The sequence below is a fragment of the Nannobrachium achirus genome (assembly GCF_963921795.1).
Source record: "Nannobrachium achirus genome assembly, chromosome: 6".
NCBI classification, from domain to species: Eukaryota; Metazoa; Chordata; class Actinopteri; order Myctophiformes; family Myctophidae; genus Nannobrachium; species Nannobrachium achirus.
The window spans coordinates 957788-973548 of record NC_137815.1 but is presented as its reverse complement, the minus strand read 5'-3'; the positions used below and the strand labels follow the sequence as shown (position 1 = coordinate 973548).

Sequence of the window (15761 nt, the reverse complement as noted above, 5' to 3'; positions counted from 1 at the left end):
GTTGAGTTGTCAGATGAGTGTTTTTTTTTTAATACTGTTTAGGAAAGAGTTTATATAGCACTTTTCTAAATACACAAGTTGCTTTACAAAAAAAATAATAACTTAATAAAAACAACTTTATTAGGACAAACTAGCTAGAAAAAGAACACGATCCCTTGAAACAGTTTGGTGCTTTAATGTTTTTATTTCATGTTTCTAACCCACATTTCAAACAATTAACAAAACGACCAGTAACGGCAACGATGGCATCAAAACAACACTTAATATAATATTAACAAAACTCATTTAAACATTCAAGAAAAAAGGAATTCAATAAAAAAAAGAAAAACATAAGTTTATATTACAGATCAGCATTGTTCAGAAGTAGCTAAATTAAACACAATTCAAAAGGATATAAAATTAAAAAAACAAAACAAAAAAACAAAACAATACAAATACATTGGTCTGTAATTGCGTAGGTCCGTTAACAAGCTTAACGAGCATTAATGACACAAGCTCTAATTCACTTATTTAAACCGCTGGTTCTCAACATGTGGTGCGAGGGCCACCCGGAGTCCAAAATGAGCACTTTTCAACTTGGTCCCCACTGTTCATTATTATGGCACAATTTCTGCCTACTCTCTCTGTGTCTCATTGGTTGGCTACGGACAGTTCCCACCAGTGACGTCATTGATGGGGAATCCAAGCATAGAGCAGTGGTTCTCAACCTTTTCAGGCCGTGACCCCCAAATAATCATATTTTAACTGGGGACCCCCACAACCTAAACATCACATTTTGTATAACACGGTTCTATTGTGAAAATAGCAGATCTACAAGCTCACAACGCCTCGCATTGCGAGGCGTTGTGAGCATGTAGATCGGCTATTTTCACAATTTCTGCATCTAATATTTGACAATTTGGCCAATGTTCAATATGTCATTTTAAAAAGTCCTTAAAGCTATACTCTGTAACATTTCCAATTAAACTAATCTCAGAATTGTCCTAACTATTAAATTGCTAAAGTTTTAGAACACCCACTCAATTAATTTCAGCCCTGAAAGGCTTTTCTAAATATGTGTTTTGAAATCCGGGCTGAGGTCCGGATTTCGCGGCAAAATTACGTCATCATACACTACCGGCCAATCACAGCGCGGATCATACACTGCCGTAACTCCCGAACGCCTGATTGGAGAGGGATGCGAGACCCCTCTACAGATGCGTCTCGGCGAGACTGAACGACTGAAAAAAGCAGACGCGACCGCGGTTTGCTCTATCGCTACTGACCACTAGTTGAGCAACTTACACAGTATAGCTTGAAATTGTCACTTTAGAAATGTTTAGATACCATCTTTACACATAATTTTTATTTTTATTTTTTTTACTGTTGAGAGAGAAAACAATGTTCCACATTAAACTAATCATCTGGGGACCCCCCCCCCCCCCCCCCCACAATAATTTGGGGGGTCCCTGCCCACAGGTTGAGAACCACTGGCATTTTTCATTCAAAAATGCGAATAAATTTGGATACCTGAACTGTCCACCGCCCTCCTCTGAGACACAGACCAGTTAGACAAAAAGGCATCTCATAATTAGGCCTGTCACAATTATTACATAATTGTCTAATTGCAATTATTTGACATAATCGCAATTCTTTGTGTCATAATCTAATCGTTTCCATGTTGAAAAATATTTTCGTGGAAATAGCAGATCTGCAAGCTCGTAGATTGTCTATGTCCACTATCAATGTTCTTTTTTAAAGTATAAGTTGTCAAATATGTCATTTATTTGTATATTTATGTTATGCATCATATCTGCCATGTGCAACTTGGCCTACAAGCCAAACAGAAATGTGATTGTGAATGACAAAAAACACAATTAAATTGTTTTTCAATTAATTAAAGGACAACTTAGTTTTTTTTACAACAAGGGTTCATATTTTAGATTGTAAATAGAGAAAAGAAAAAGTGAGTGGTAAAATGTTTTCATTTACTTCGTTCTATTGTTTTAGCACGTTTAGCGTGCTAACATGTGGGGCATGCGTAGGCATGGGGGCATGTGTACAAGTGGCTAAATATGTACTTTTAGACACAATAAGCCTGCAATTTCTTTATTGCTATTTACAGTAACCCCAGAAGTCACATCTGCCCATGAAAGATTGCGGCGCACCTTGGGAATGGGCTTATTCTGTGTAAAAAGACATATTTAGCCACTTGTACGCATGCCCCCAGCCACTGAAATCTAAATAATTAAAATCTCTGAAACGATAGAAAGGAATAAATTAAAACATTTTAACTCTCATCTTTTATATTCTTTAATTACTATCTAAAATATGAACCCTTGTTGTAAAAAAACAAAGTTGTCCTTTAAGTGACAATAAATTGTCATATACAATGTCATAATCGTGACAGCCCTACTCATAATGAACATAGGACCAATTATATGAAGATAGGTTGAAAATGGGTGTCCTTTAATTAAGTATCTATAATATTGTAAATATATAGCTTTGAACAACATCCAAGAAATGTGTAAGAATCAAGCCATGTTCGATTGAATAAAAATGGCGCGCCGTCGCAGCCACTCCCCAGATGACAAGTTCGGCGAAGGTGTGCAAAGAGGTCAAAGAGAAACGTGTGTTTGTTATTTTCTTTTTTTTTCTTTTTTTTTTGGGCGAAAAATCGCAGTCCTTTGCAAAGGCCTTTAAGTGTGTTACTTTTACAAACATCTGTTTTGTCCTGATGTGAACGAGACAATGGAAAAAAAAATAGAGAAAACAAAGGTGAAAACACCAAAGCAATAAAATAATAAACCAACTTCTATTCATAACTTCCATTGGTTTAAAAGGGACAGTTCTTTCTTTTTTGCCAGCTTATGACAGCTTATGAAAAATATGGTTGCAGACAACAGGACATGGTCTGGTTCCTGTCTTCCGTTTTAGTCCAACAGGCGTCAAGTTGGCGGGCATTTTGGCTCAACAGCCGTCAAGCGGCCTGCCATTTTGGCTCAACAGGAATGAAACTATCGGCCATTTTCGCTCAAGAGCCATCAAAACTGCTTGCCATTTTGGCTCAACATGAATGAAACTATCGGCCATTTTGGCTCAACAGGCGTCAAACTGATGACCATTTTGGCTCACAGCTGGAGTGAGAGGGAACATTGCTCACATTTTAGCGTTGTATCGTAGCGTTGCGTATCGTATCGTAGCGTTTTATCGTACTGAAAGCCCATCCAAGTAACATCAAGCATCATATGGCTAGGGATGGAACCATATGAAGATTTCATATCACGATTATTGTGACCAAAGAATTTGTGACTTACAATATTATTGCCATAATCAAAATATCCCCAACATCCATTCTCCTAGGGAACATTTGCCAAAAAATAGCCAATCTTTTTTTCGCATAGAAATTTGGTAGAGTGAAACAGAAATGCATCAAGCATAGGCCTACATTATTTCCAGGTCCGCTGGATATGCAGCTCTGCAAATAAAAGGTGAATTGATCCCAGTGCATGACAGAGGACGATTTCACGATAAATTAAATCTTCACGATACGATTATCGTGAGTGTTTTTTTATCACGATAAACGATAATATCGATTATCGTCCCATCCCTAAATACCGTTGCTGTCGGGCAGTAAACTCACCAACAGTTTTTCGTATTTTTCCCCCCACAAATGAAGAGCATTGATCATAATTATTACAACGTCACATTATAGCATCACAAGTAGCAGAGCTGCACGCTCCAAGCGCAGTGTGAAGTGATGTGTTTTGAGCAGGGACGTGCAGAGAATGTTAGAGAGGCAGGGGCTGAAATTTCTAAAAGGGCCTTTGGTTGAAAATATTGAAAATAGCCGACCTGACCAGGTCGGCTATTTTCAGTGCTTGATACCACACTGAACTAAGCATAACCAAGTCAATACTGGAGATGTGTCGTAATTGCATGGATTTCTACACAGAGAGGGCAGTTCTTTCAACATAAGTTGCGCATTCAAGTTCAGGAGAGTTTGGACAAGGCAATTCTCTTGAATGCCGTGTTCAGGTTTGGCATGGAAAGAGGGCATTTTCATTTCTTTCACCATAGTAAAAACTGCATTCATGGTCTGGAGAGGGCACTTTTCTTACAGACGGATAAACGGGCAGGGGCTCAAGCCCCCTTTGATGTCTATATGTGCACCGGCCTGTTTTCGAGCATGCAGATCAGCTATTTTTTTTTTTCCAATCCTGAAATTCGAAAAAATCTCAGGATGGATGATGTGAGTCTTCAGCCAGTATCTGTACGTAGGAACTGATCTCAACCTGTGGGCCAGGGCCCACTAGTGGCCCGTGCGGGTGTAGCAAGTGGGCCCCCAAATAATTGGCAAAAACACTTCATAACTTCATAACTATTATACAACATCGATATTGAAAAAGTGACACCAATAAATTAGAACTTAAAATAATACCAGGCTAGTTCCATTTAACCAAAGTGGAACACGGCCATTCAAATAAACGCTCTCTGAAAATGCACATGGCCCTGCCCATCTGACCACTTAAAGGGATATTTCAATAAAAAAATAAAAATAAAAAAAAACTTTATCGTCTAATCAGGCTTTTATCAACACCCTGGACAGTTTTTTATTTGCTTGATTCAATATTTAGATATTTGATGTAAATGTTACCAGACCCTCCAGGCCCAGGGCCTCTCCCATACACACCCACCAGTCCTCCTCCTACAGGAGGGGGGGGGGGGGGGACACATACACACCCATTGTAACTTCAAACTCCATTTTAACCATGATAGATTCATTAAAAACATTTTTTTTTCTTTTTCTGGTGACTCAAAGTTATTGAAAAAACACGGCCTGCTCATAGTATTAGGAGGGTATTATGAGTCACCAGAAATAATAATGGGTGTTTTTAAAATGAAGTTTGAAGTTACAATGGGTGTGTATGGGGAGACGTCCTACAGGAGGAGGGCCTGATAACAAACATATCAAATATCTAAATATTGAATCAATCAAATTAAAATCAGTCCAGGGTGTTCATAAAAGCCTGATTAGACAATAAAATGACCCAAATTTTGAAATATCCCTTTAGCTGTCCGTGAACGGACGCTTAATAGCAATTAGTCTGAGAGACAGCGAAAGCACACTTGTAAGGAGGCATGTGCACGCACGGTGTGTGTGTGAGTGCGTGCACGTATACACACATGTGTGTGTGTACAGATGTGCCATTTCAAAACTTCACATGCCCTGCTATTGGTAAGCGAGTAGTCGATTTTCGGGGGATTTGCAGAAAATTTAGCTTGTAGATCAGCTATTTTTATGACCATCTCTGACTTAGAAGTCAGTGTGTGTGTGTGTGTGTGTGTGTGTGTGTGTGTGTGTGTGTGTGTGTGTGTGTGTGTGTGTGTGTGTGTGTGTCTGTCTGATTGTGGTTGGCATATTTCTTTCTATTTACAGAAAAAAAATACATACATGAATAATAATCTGAATATGAAATACTGTACAATAGTCACATGACAATGTCGACCAATGAGAGGAGAGAGAGAGAGAGAGAGAGAGAGAGAGAGAGAGAGAGAGAGAGAGAGCTTTTCTTCATTTCACATTGGCTGTTTTTTCACAATATTATTTAGTTTATAATGAATTTTCAGTCTTTGTACAAAGCAAGGATCCTGAAACATCTCTTCCTCTCACACATACACACACACACACACACACACACACACACACACACACACACACACACACACACGCACACACACACACACACACACATACACACACACACACACACACACACACACACACACACACACACACACACACACACACACTCTCTCTCTCTCTCTCTGTGTGGGTTCCAGTGATGCGTTGAGATTGACGAGCAGCGGCGACGACCAATCGGAGACAAGTTTGGCTCTCGGCCATTCAGAACGACGTGAGAGCCTCCAGAGCCACCTCATAGCAGAACTTATACTGGTCCTGGAAGGTGAACAAAAAAAAAAAAAAAAACACTTGATTAGGGCTGTCACGATTAGGAAAGTGTACATGGCGATTAATTTTCACACAAATAATTGCGATTAACAATTTAATTGTGTTTTTGTCGTCGACAATTGTATTTCTGTTTGGCTTATAGGCTTTGAAGTTGCACATGGCAGATATGACACCACCCCCCCCCCCCCTGTGACGCCCCTGCGTGCGTGCGTGCGTGCGTGCATGCGCGCGTGCGTGCGTGTGTGCGTGCCCACCATGGTCTCCACCATGTTGGTCTTGTTGTTTCTCAGGGTCTTGACGGTGTGGAACACGTCCACGATGTTGTGCTGCTGGATCATCTCACTGATGCTGCAGATGGCACAGAACGTTCCTGACCGACCCCCGCCCGTTCTGGAGAGGACAGGAGAGGAGACAGGGGAGGACATTAGGATTAGTTTACGGGTTAAACCAATAGAATGATTGAGAGAGAGAGAGAGAGAGAGAGAGAGAGAGAGAGAGAGAGAGAGAGAGATTTGTTCAGTTTTGCATTAAAAAAGTAATACAAAACCTCACAAATGTATTGAAAAAAGAATGAAAAAAGTAATTGAAACAATCTAACCAAATTTGAAGTGAGCGGTGGTGTGTGTGTGTGTGTGCGTGCGTGCGTGCGTGCGTGTGTGCACACAGTGTGTAACCAGTATCTCTAAAGTCATGTCATCAACATGGATCTGTCCCATTTCCCATATTCCCTCCTGATTGGCTACCATTGCCTTCTAAAGTTTGTGTATGTGACCTGACGGTCGCTCATCTTCCTTGTTTTCCAAGGCGACCCGTGGGGGGATGCCCAGCGCAACACTTGTGGAACACTTTCAGCCGTCTGTAAACAAGGAAATACTTCATTTTGTTTTTAGTTTTGAGTCAAATTATTAATTGTATTTATTACCCGGGTAATAAGTGCTATAAGGTCTTGCTAATGACCACGCACTTAGGTTACAGAGTAGCAGGTTAAAGTATAGTGGGTTACTTTTCACCAAAGGTAGTTGTGTGTCTCACACACAACACACGCACACACACGCACTCACACGCGCGCGCACACACACACACACACACACACACACACACACACACACACACACACACACACACACACACACACACACACACGCGCGCGCGTGCGCGCGCCTGCGCGCACACACGCACGAGATTTACAGCCATACATAACGCTGTATGTCGTGTTGGATGTGATTTTAATGGGATGCTGTGTACGGAATTTTCCTCTCCTCTCCTCTCCTCTCCTCTCCTCTCCTCGTATGCAATGTTCCTCCCCTCCCCTCCCCCCTCCCCGCATATGCATTATGTTTCCATCATAACACCGAGCTATAAATCATGCGCGCAGCATTAGCGGCCTGCTGCTCCCTGTGTGTGGGATCCATCCATATAGTTGATAGATCGACCAAAACAAGAGCAAGCCGGCTGTGAAAGGTTTAACGCGGTGAGACAATGAGAGGATGTCTTCATACATCAATGTGTGCGTGCGTGCGCACGTGCGTGCGTGTATGTGTGTTTTTTATTTTTTTTTATTTTTTCTAGAAGGTTCCTGCTCAAACCTTATGAGCACTGTAAAGCAGTGGTTTTCAACCTGTGGGTCGGGACCCCAGGGGGGTCCCCAAATTATTTTTTGGGGGGTCCCCAGATGATTAAAGGGGAAAACCACCCATTTTCAATATTGAACTATGTCATTATAAATAAAGCATGCGAAGAAGGATCAGAATCATCACAAGTTATGACGCCCCTCCTAAAGCACACCCTGTTTTAACATCAATTATAAAATAAATGGGAAGATATTTTCACAAAACGCATATCATGGTGATTGAAGAGACTTTAAACTAGCGACAGTAAAGTATTTGTGAAAATGTTTATTAACCCTGCAAGGCCCGAATTAATTTCTACTGGCCAAAAAAAAAAAAAAAAAATCAGATGGTGTTGTAGGAGTCCTAATCACAGGAAAATGTAATGTTAAAACATTAATAATGTTTTTGTAAGATTTTATAGCCATAAATCATAAATCATGCTCTAATTTGTATTTTGGGGATATTTTTCACAATAATAACACATGTACATGTTCTAGACACTAATGATCATGAAAAAAAAAATATTACAGGCATTCTACTTATGTTTTTGTGAGGAATAGCTTCAGTTAAAAAGTGAGATGTTGTTCGTCCAGACGCTGGAATTTCAACTTCTCTGGGAAGTGTGAATGTCAGCCTCTGTGGAGGGTATTTATATGCAAATATCGTGGCCAATGGCATTGTAATACTAAACAATAGGAGTTAATGGTGATGTTAATGTGAAAAAAGAACAGGAAAACTAATTATAACATTTTTTTAAAAATGATTTAAAAAACGTTGCCAAAAAGCAACGCTGGGCCTTGCAGGGTTAAGGCAAGAAAATCAAATGTAAAGTTTGTTAAAAATGAATGGGGTCTGTGATGCCCCACACATTAAGTCTGAGTCATTGGGGCTCGTTGCCTTGCTTAACTGTGTCCTAATAGGTGAGCTGGGTGGGGCCTCATTGGCTCGTTGGTCTAATGGCTCATTGGAGAGCACCTGGGCCCGGTGCCTCCAGGAGTCTATAAAAAGCCAGCCCATGCCATTCTGAAGCAGAGATCCAGAGGAGGCTGACCTGTCTCCACCAGCCCTGTTGCTTTATGTTCTGTTATGTTTAGTTAGTTCTAGCTTTACTTTCCATCCAACACCCTGCACAACACCATGTTCCACACATCCACATTTACACCACTGATTACTGACTCCACACTTCATAGGATCCTTTTGGCATGTTGTTGACCCCCTTTAGTTGTTATGTTAGCCTTTATTTAATAAATACACCTTGTTACACTTTTGCCATGTCTCCTCTCCCCAATCTTTTGTTGTGACCTGAGCCAGTCATGACAAATGGGGGCTCGTCCTAACGTGAGTATTTGAACTTTAAAGTTTGGTTAAAGTTAAATATTTTGTGCGCGCACCTACAGAGGTGTTTTTGATAGCCGGTCTGTAACTAGAAGTAATTGGGGTTTCCCTGTGGGGTAAATTTTTGCCAATTAGATGCGGTTGGGGAGTTTGGCTCTGGATTCCCCATTGTCTATTTTGATGCGGTTTTCAAATTATTTTTCGGTGGGTGCAGTCTTGTTTGCTGTTTTGTTACCGTTAAAATGCATTTTTTGAGTTACCGTATTTTTCCGTTGGGCATTGGAGTTATTTGAATGTTGGGCTGAGTTTTGTGACACACTTATACTGCATATTTTGAGTAGACATTTGTACGGAGCTTCTGCTGTTGTCCCATGTAAGGCAAAGCCACGCTGTGTTTCTTTAAACCTTCGTGGGGTTTGTTATTTTTCTGGTAGTGTTGGGGTCACCTACGCGCCTTCCGGGGGCACAGTACTTGGTGTGGCAGCGCGGCTATCAACCGGTTGCGTTGTCCCCAGGTATAGCAAGTGCGTAAATACCCACGCAGACCTCATGAAGAGCTAGGGGTGAGTTAGATAAGCTTTGGCTAGGCAGTTAGGGGACGCTCCTGTGTGCTCAAAATTGTATTGGTGTTTCACTTAATTTTGTCTGTAACATTCAAACGTAACTATGGCTCAAATTGACAAGTTTGTGGCGTCACCGTCCGATGACTTTTTGGATGGTTGTAGTAAGGAGCAGCTTTTGGAAATTGCTGATCATTATAAGGTTGACGTTGGGGACAGGAGACGCAAAACCCAAACCATTAAATTGGTGTTAATGGCCAATTTAGGAGAGATTGGCATCTTGCCAGAGTCAGAAGTTGAAACAGAGGGAAGCAAAAGCAATGTGTTGCCGTTACCTAGTCAGGGTCAGTTTTCATTTGAACAACAAAAAGAACTGTTGCTTATTCAGCTCGAAATGGAGAGGACAAAGCAACAGGGGGTAATTGAAAAAGAAAGGGTTGGAATTGAAAAAGGGAAAATTGAAATGGAAAAACTCAGGATTAATTTGCAGAGGGAAAGGGTAGAACTGGTAAAAGAAGGTAAAATGGATCAGAGGCTGTTAGATCCTGGTGGAGGCCCAGCTGTAGAAAAGCGGCCTTTTGACCTGGTTAACAATTTGAGGTTAATGCCAAAATTCAATGAAAAAGAGCCTGAAACTTTTTTTTCTTTGTTTGAAAGGTTGGCAGACTCGAGAGGTTGGCCTGCGGCTGACCTGACTGTGATGCTACAGTGCGTTCTAACCGGGAAGGCACAAGATGCATATTCCGCGTTATCAGTAACTGATAGTTTAACCTATGCTACTGTTAAAGCTGCTGTCCTTAAAGCGTACGAGATGGTGCCTGAAAGTTATCGGCAGCGCTTTAGGAATAATAGGAAAACTGACGACCAGTCATATTTGGAGTTCTCGCGGGAACTGGTCATAAACTTTAACCGGTGGCGTATGGCTGCAGGTGGGGACACAATGGAGAAGTTATGTGACTTAATACTGTTAGAGCAGTTTAAAATTGCCATTCAAAGTCGTTTTGCTACTTATGTCACTGAACAGCAGACTAAAACTGTGGCAGAAGCTGCTGCGTTAGCTGATCAGTATGTGTTGACACACAGAGACTGGGTACCGCAGGGCGCCCAAGTTACCCACCGGGAGGGTGTCACATCCAGCCATGGGGAGGGTGGTCACAGCGCGCCTTTCCATAGGAATTCGAAACCGGAGGATGGGAGAAGTTGGGCTGCCCGTGACGGTGAAAAAACATGTCAATACTGTGGCAAGAAAGGTCACATTAAAGCAGACTGTTATTCATGGAAACAAAGAGATGGAACGATGGAGGTGAAGTCGACTGCGGCCATTGGGCCTGTGTCAAATGTGAGGTCGGTAGGTCCTCTACATGAGAGCGAGAGTAGTCTCGGCGGTGTAGATGAGGCGTTTCGACCGTTTGTGGAAAGGGGGTTTATCTCTCTTGTGGGCTCACAGGGAAAAGTACCTGTGACAATTCTGAGAGACACAGCGGCGATGAGCACGTATGTTCTTGACTCACTCCTACCATTTTCTTCACAGTCTGCTACGGGGGATGCCATGTTGAGCCGTGGTATGGGCATGTCCGTAATCCCTTCTCCTATACACAAAATCAATTTAGAATGTGGCCTGGTTCAGGGCCCGGTGGAGGTGGCGTTGCGTACTGCATTACCGGTGGCTGGGGTTGATGTTCTCCTGGGTAACGAGCATGCTGGGGCTCGTGTGTGGGAAAATGTGTCAGCACCTCCATTGTTGAATCGCATTATCTCCTCTAAGCCTACTAATGTGATCTGTGAAAATGCTAAAGTAAAAATGAAGCGTTCATTTGGTCAGCGGTCTGAACGTCGGAAATTCAGACCGGGTGAGCAGGTGTTTGCTCTTTTACCTTTTCAAGCAAAGCTTACAGGTCCATACACTGTTGTTGAGCGTATGTCAGAGGTCACCTACCTCATTTCAACTCCTAATTTTCGCAAAACTACTCAGTTATGTCATGTAAACCTGTTGCGACCTTGCCATGGTCGTGACTTGTGAGTCAGTCCATCTTCTCAGTCAGTGGCAGTGACTGAGGTAGAGGACTAAATGGTTGAGATGTAGAGCTGTTAAACCAGTGTACGAGTGTCCATATCTAATGCTTGCTGTCTCTTGTTTTTTTTAGTGCCTGGTGTTGCAATCCCTGGCCTGTCCTGCTCCTTGACGGCATCATTGCTATAGCTGAAACACCTGATCCAGCCGTTGAGGGGGGAGGAGAGTCCAGGAGTATTGCAGGGCCAGGGCTATAGTATAGATTGTTACTAGTGCTCTATTGGTAGACGAATCATTGAAAAGTACTTAAAATGTAGTAAAACCATGGTATACATTAATGTTAAAATTGCTTATGTAGAATGCACTGATTGGGGGGTATATTATTGCATTTTGGTTTAATGGGGTTTGTTATCATTTTGTTATCCTTAATTGAATTAAATGAGTACCTTAAAGTAAATAGTTTATTTACTGAGTCATGGATCCTAGTGGGAGCCACGACTTTAAGGGGGGGGGGTGTGATGCCCCACACATTAAGTCTGAGTCATTGGGGCTCGTTGCCTTGCTTAACTGTGTCCTAATAGGTGAGCTGGGTGGGGCCTCATTGGCTCGTTGGTCTAATGGCTCATTGGAGAGCACCTGGGCCCGGTGCCTCCAGGAGTCTATAAAAAGCCAGCCCATGCCATTCTGAAGCAGAGATCCAGAGGAGGCTGACCTGTCTCCACCAGCCCTGTTGCTTTATGTTCTGTTATGTTTAGTTAGTTCTAGCTTTACTTTCCATCCAACACCCTGCACAACACCATGTTCCACACATCCACATTTACACCACTGATTACTGACTCCACACTTCATAGGATCCTTTTGGCATGTTGTTGACCCCCTTTAGTTGTTATGTTAGCCTTTATTTAATAAATACACCTTGTTACACTTTTGCCATGTCTCCTCTCCCCAATCTTTTGTTGTGACCTGAGCCAGTCATGACAGGTCCAATGGAGAACATATTGCTATTGGTACCAGCCCGGGGGGAAACAACGACACTAGCAGCCAATCGTAGGAACCTTTAGCGCCGGGTTTGTTTCGGAATTAACATGGAGTTGTTTAATACTGTAACTATTGACAAATAGCAGATCTACAAGCTCACAGCGCGGCACCGAGTGCCGCACTGTAAGCTTGTAGATCTGCTATTTTTGAAAGATTGGTATTTCTTTTGCAAGTCTTTGAATATATCTTTTTAAAGGCAAACATTTGTAACTCAAATATTTGCTTCTGGGGGGTCCCTGGAACAACATATTTTGAGATGGGGGTCCGCGGCCAAATACATGTAATTTTGGGGGTCCTTGAGATGAAAAGGTTTGAGAACCACTGATTTAGAAGAAGGATTTAGAAGACATTCATAGAATCGGGTCAAAAATATTCACAGACTTGCACAACTGTTTAAAAAAAACTGTTTAAAAAAAATCTACAAGCTCACAGCACGGCACTTGGTGCCGCGCTGTGAGCTTGTATATCTGCAATTTCTTTTTAATAGTTAAAGCATAAATTAAAGTTGTTCAAATCTAAAGTGACACAGATTTACATTCAGGTCTAAATGGGTCGAGCAATTACAGCTCGAGCCGCAAGCCAATTAACCACCAAGTTTCGAGCCTGTAGCGCACTGGGAACTGGAGTCTGCATTTTATGTCTGTGGCGTCCACCACTCTCGTTCTGAGCTTGTAGATCTGCTATTTTCACTACTACTAGTTTGGGTCCCCGAACATTTAGTTTCTCTTGGTTCACGGGCTAAAACGTTTGAGAACCATCATGCTTGCTGTAGTAGACAGTGGTGTACAGTAACTAAGTAGATTAACTGAAAAGCTTTTGGAACTGAATGATTATATGAAACTGGCACGTGTTGTCTGTCTGTTGGTACCAAGAAATCCATCTTCTATAGAGCGTCGCAGCGGAAGTGGATTCCTGGGGTCACTTAATATTCTCCATTCATTTTCGCCATAGACTTTTACAAATATATTTACAACAATTATGTTAAGCAGAAAACAGAGAGTAAGGAGTGCATCTGTTTGGCTGTAGAGTAAAAATCTCCCAGGAAAGGTGCTCTTTGGTTGTCAGGTGACAAAATTGATGCAAAAAAAGTTAGACCAAGGCACTCTTGAGGGACAGTTAAAAAGCCTTTATTTTAGGGCTAATGCATATTGGCAAGAATAAAAAATTCACCTACGCGTTGCGGCACATAATGCCTTCTTCAGGGTGACTAGTCTAACTTTGGTCTAACTTTTTTTGCATCAATTATGTTAAGCCTCGAACCAAGCCATCCAGGATGGAGGTGAATCATGCTCATATAACCTTTGATCCTATGTGAAAACATATTTTAATATTACATTATTTGATATACTACATTTAACTACCCTTTGTTTAGCGATTTTTAAAATGTTCTTTTCATAGAAAAAAAGGTTATATGGTCATGATTCACCTCCATCCTGGATGGCTTGGTTCGAGGCTTAACATAATTGTTATAAATATTTTTGTAAAAGTCTATGGCGAAAATGAATGGGGAATATTAAGTGACCCCAGGAATCCACTTCCGTTGCGATGCTCTATAGACTATATCTTGCTGGCTGGTGCATGTGGAGAGGCAAAAGGAAAGTGTAGTGTGCCGTTCCCGATTGTGTTAAATTTTGCAAAAAAATAAACTGCGGAAACCCGAATAAAACACGTTCAGAACCGATAATTTTCGGCGCCCCTCCTACAGTAAATTAGTTCCTGTGGCTATGTGTGTGTGTGCGTGTGCGTGTGCGTGTGCGTGCGTGCGTGCGTGCGTGTGCGCGTGTGTGTGTGTACTTACAGACAGTGCACCACGGTGCGTCCGTCCCCCCCGTCGTACTGCTCCTGCCACTTGGCCAGTCTTCTGACCAACTGGAGCACGGAACGCTTGGAGAGGGGCGTGTCCCTGTAGGCCGGCCAGCCAATGAACTGGAAGTGCTGCACCAGACGATAGCCATCCTGCGGCTGATTGGACGCAAGGAGAGAGAGAGAGAGAGAGAGAGAGAGAGAGAGAGAGAGAGAGAGAGAGAGAGAGAGAGAGAGAAGATACAAAGCATGTAATTACTAGTAAGACACATCAGGGCGACAAGCGATCTGCGCCACAGTGATATGGACATCAGGGATCTCCATATATGGGCACAAAAGGGATTTTTCCCCTAGCATCACAGGGATCTTCATATCTCCATATATGGGCACAAAAGGGATTTGTTCCCCCTGGCATCACAGGGATCTCTCTAACAGGGCATCATTAATATTGATGACATCAGGGAACTCCATATATAGGGAGAGGAGAGGAGAGGAGAGGAGAGGAGAGGAGAGGAGAGGAGGGGCGGGGCGGGGCGGGGCGGGGCGGGGCGAGGCGAGGCGACGAGGGCGTGTACGTACTCTGGCCATGTTGCAGATTCTGAAGATGCGTTTGATGACGTCATCGTCGATATCAGCCGATATGAACTCCACCTGGACAGGTCCATAACAACACGTACTCTTCTCTGGCCAATACTGTACACACAACTAGAGAGAGAGAGAGAGAGAGAGAGAGAGAGAGAGAGAGATGGGCATGAAAGGGAGATGTCAGAATCACACTGTAACGGAAGTGCTCCACTTATTACACTTGTGTATGGTGACCAAGCCCCCAGACACCAGGTGGAGGGCTGAAGCCAAATTGACACGGTGGCCATTTGAGGTACTGCAGTTTACGGATTAGGCTCCACCACGTCACGTTTTTCAACCGGAAGAAGGGGTGAAATTTGGCTTCATGCGCTGGGTGAGCAACTCAATACAAGTGGTCGGGCGAGGATATCTGGTGTCCTCTCTATACTTATTATAACTCTATGATGGTGACACATTTCCTAGCGAAATGGAAGGAGGAGGGGCATAGCGCTGCAAGCCCCCAGAACCACGGTAGAATGTTGAAGCAGCCTTAGCCCTACTGGCCAAAGCTGGAACTGCAGGCGGGGTGAACTACATGCACGACCAAAAGAGCGCTTCCCAGGGGTCTGCCATAGGGTTCAATAGACATAGTTCGATATTCGTGACGTTCGTCGACGTAAAAAGAATTTGCCTATCCACATAGGCCAATTCCACCAGAATGCAGGGGGAGCCACGCAAACCAACGCAGTGAGCAGTGGCTCGCAGGGAGTAGTTGAAGTTGAATCATTCTGACCTCATGAATTATTAAATATCGAATCAACGTACGTCATCACGCTCAACGTTTTTGTTTTGGGGCTGCACAGTGGGGAAAATAAATCTGGTAAAAT

General features: G+C 42.6%; 1 protein-coding gene across 1 annotated transcript in view; it reads right to left on the bottom strand.

Moving 5' to 3' along the window:
• Positions 1 to 5887: 5887 nt before the first annotated feature.
• The window catches only part of ptprt (protein tyrosine phosphatase receptor type T), a gene marked incomplete at its 3' end in the record, with an annotated part of 244184 nt that continues 234310 nt past the window's right edge, over positions 5888 to 15761 (bottom strand). Inside the window, exons 34-37 of the mRNA XM_080727378.1 lie at positions 14890 to 15015; positions 14306 to 14469; positions 6208 to 6343; positions 5888 to 5941 (exon numbers count right to left, since the gene is read on the bottom strand). Of these exons, the coding sequence (XP_080583504.1) occupies positions 5888 to 5941; positions 6208 to 6343; positions 14306 to 14469; positions 14890 to 15015 (480 nt within the window). The remainder of the gene's footprint in view (positions 5942 to 6207; positions 6344 to 14305; positions 14470 to 14889; positions 15016 to 15761) is intronic.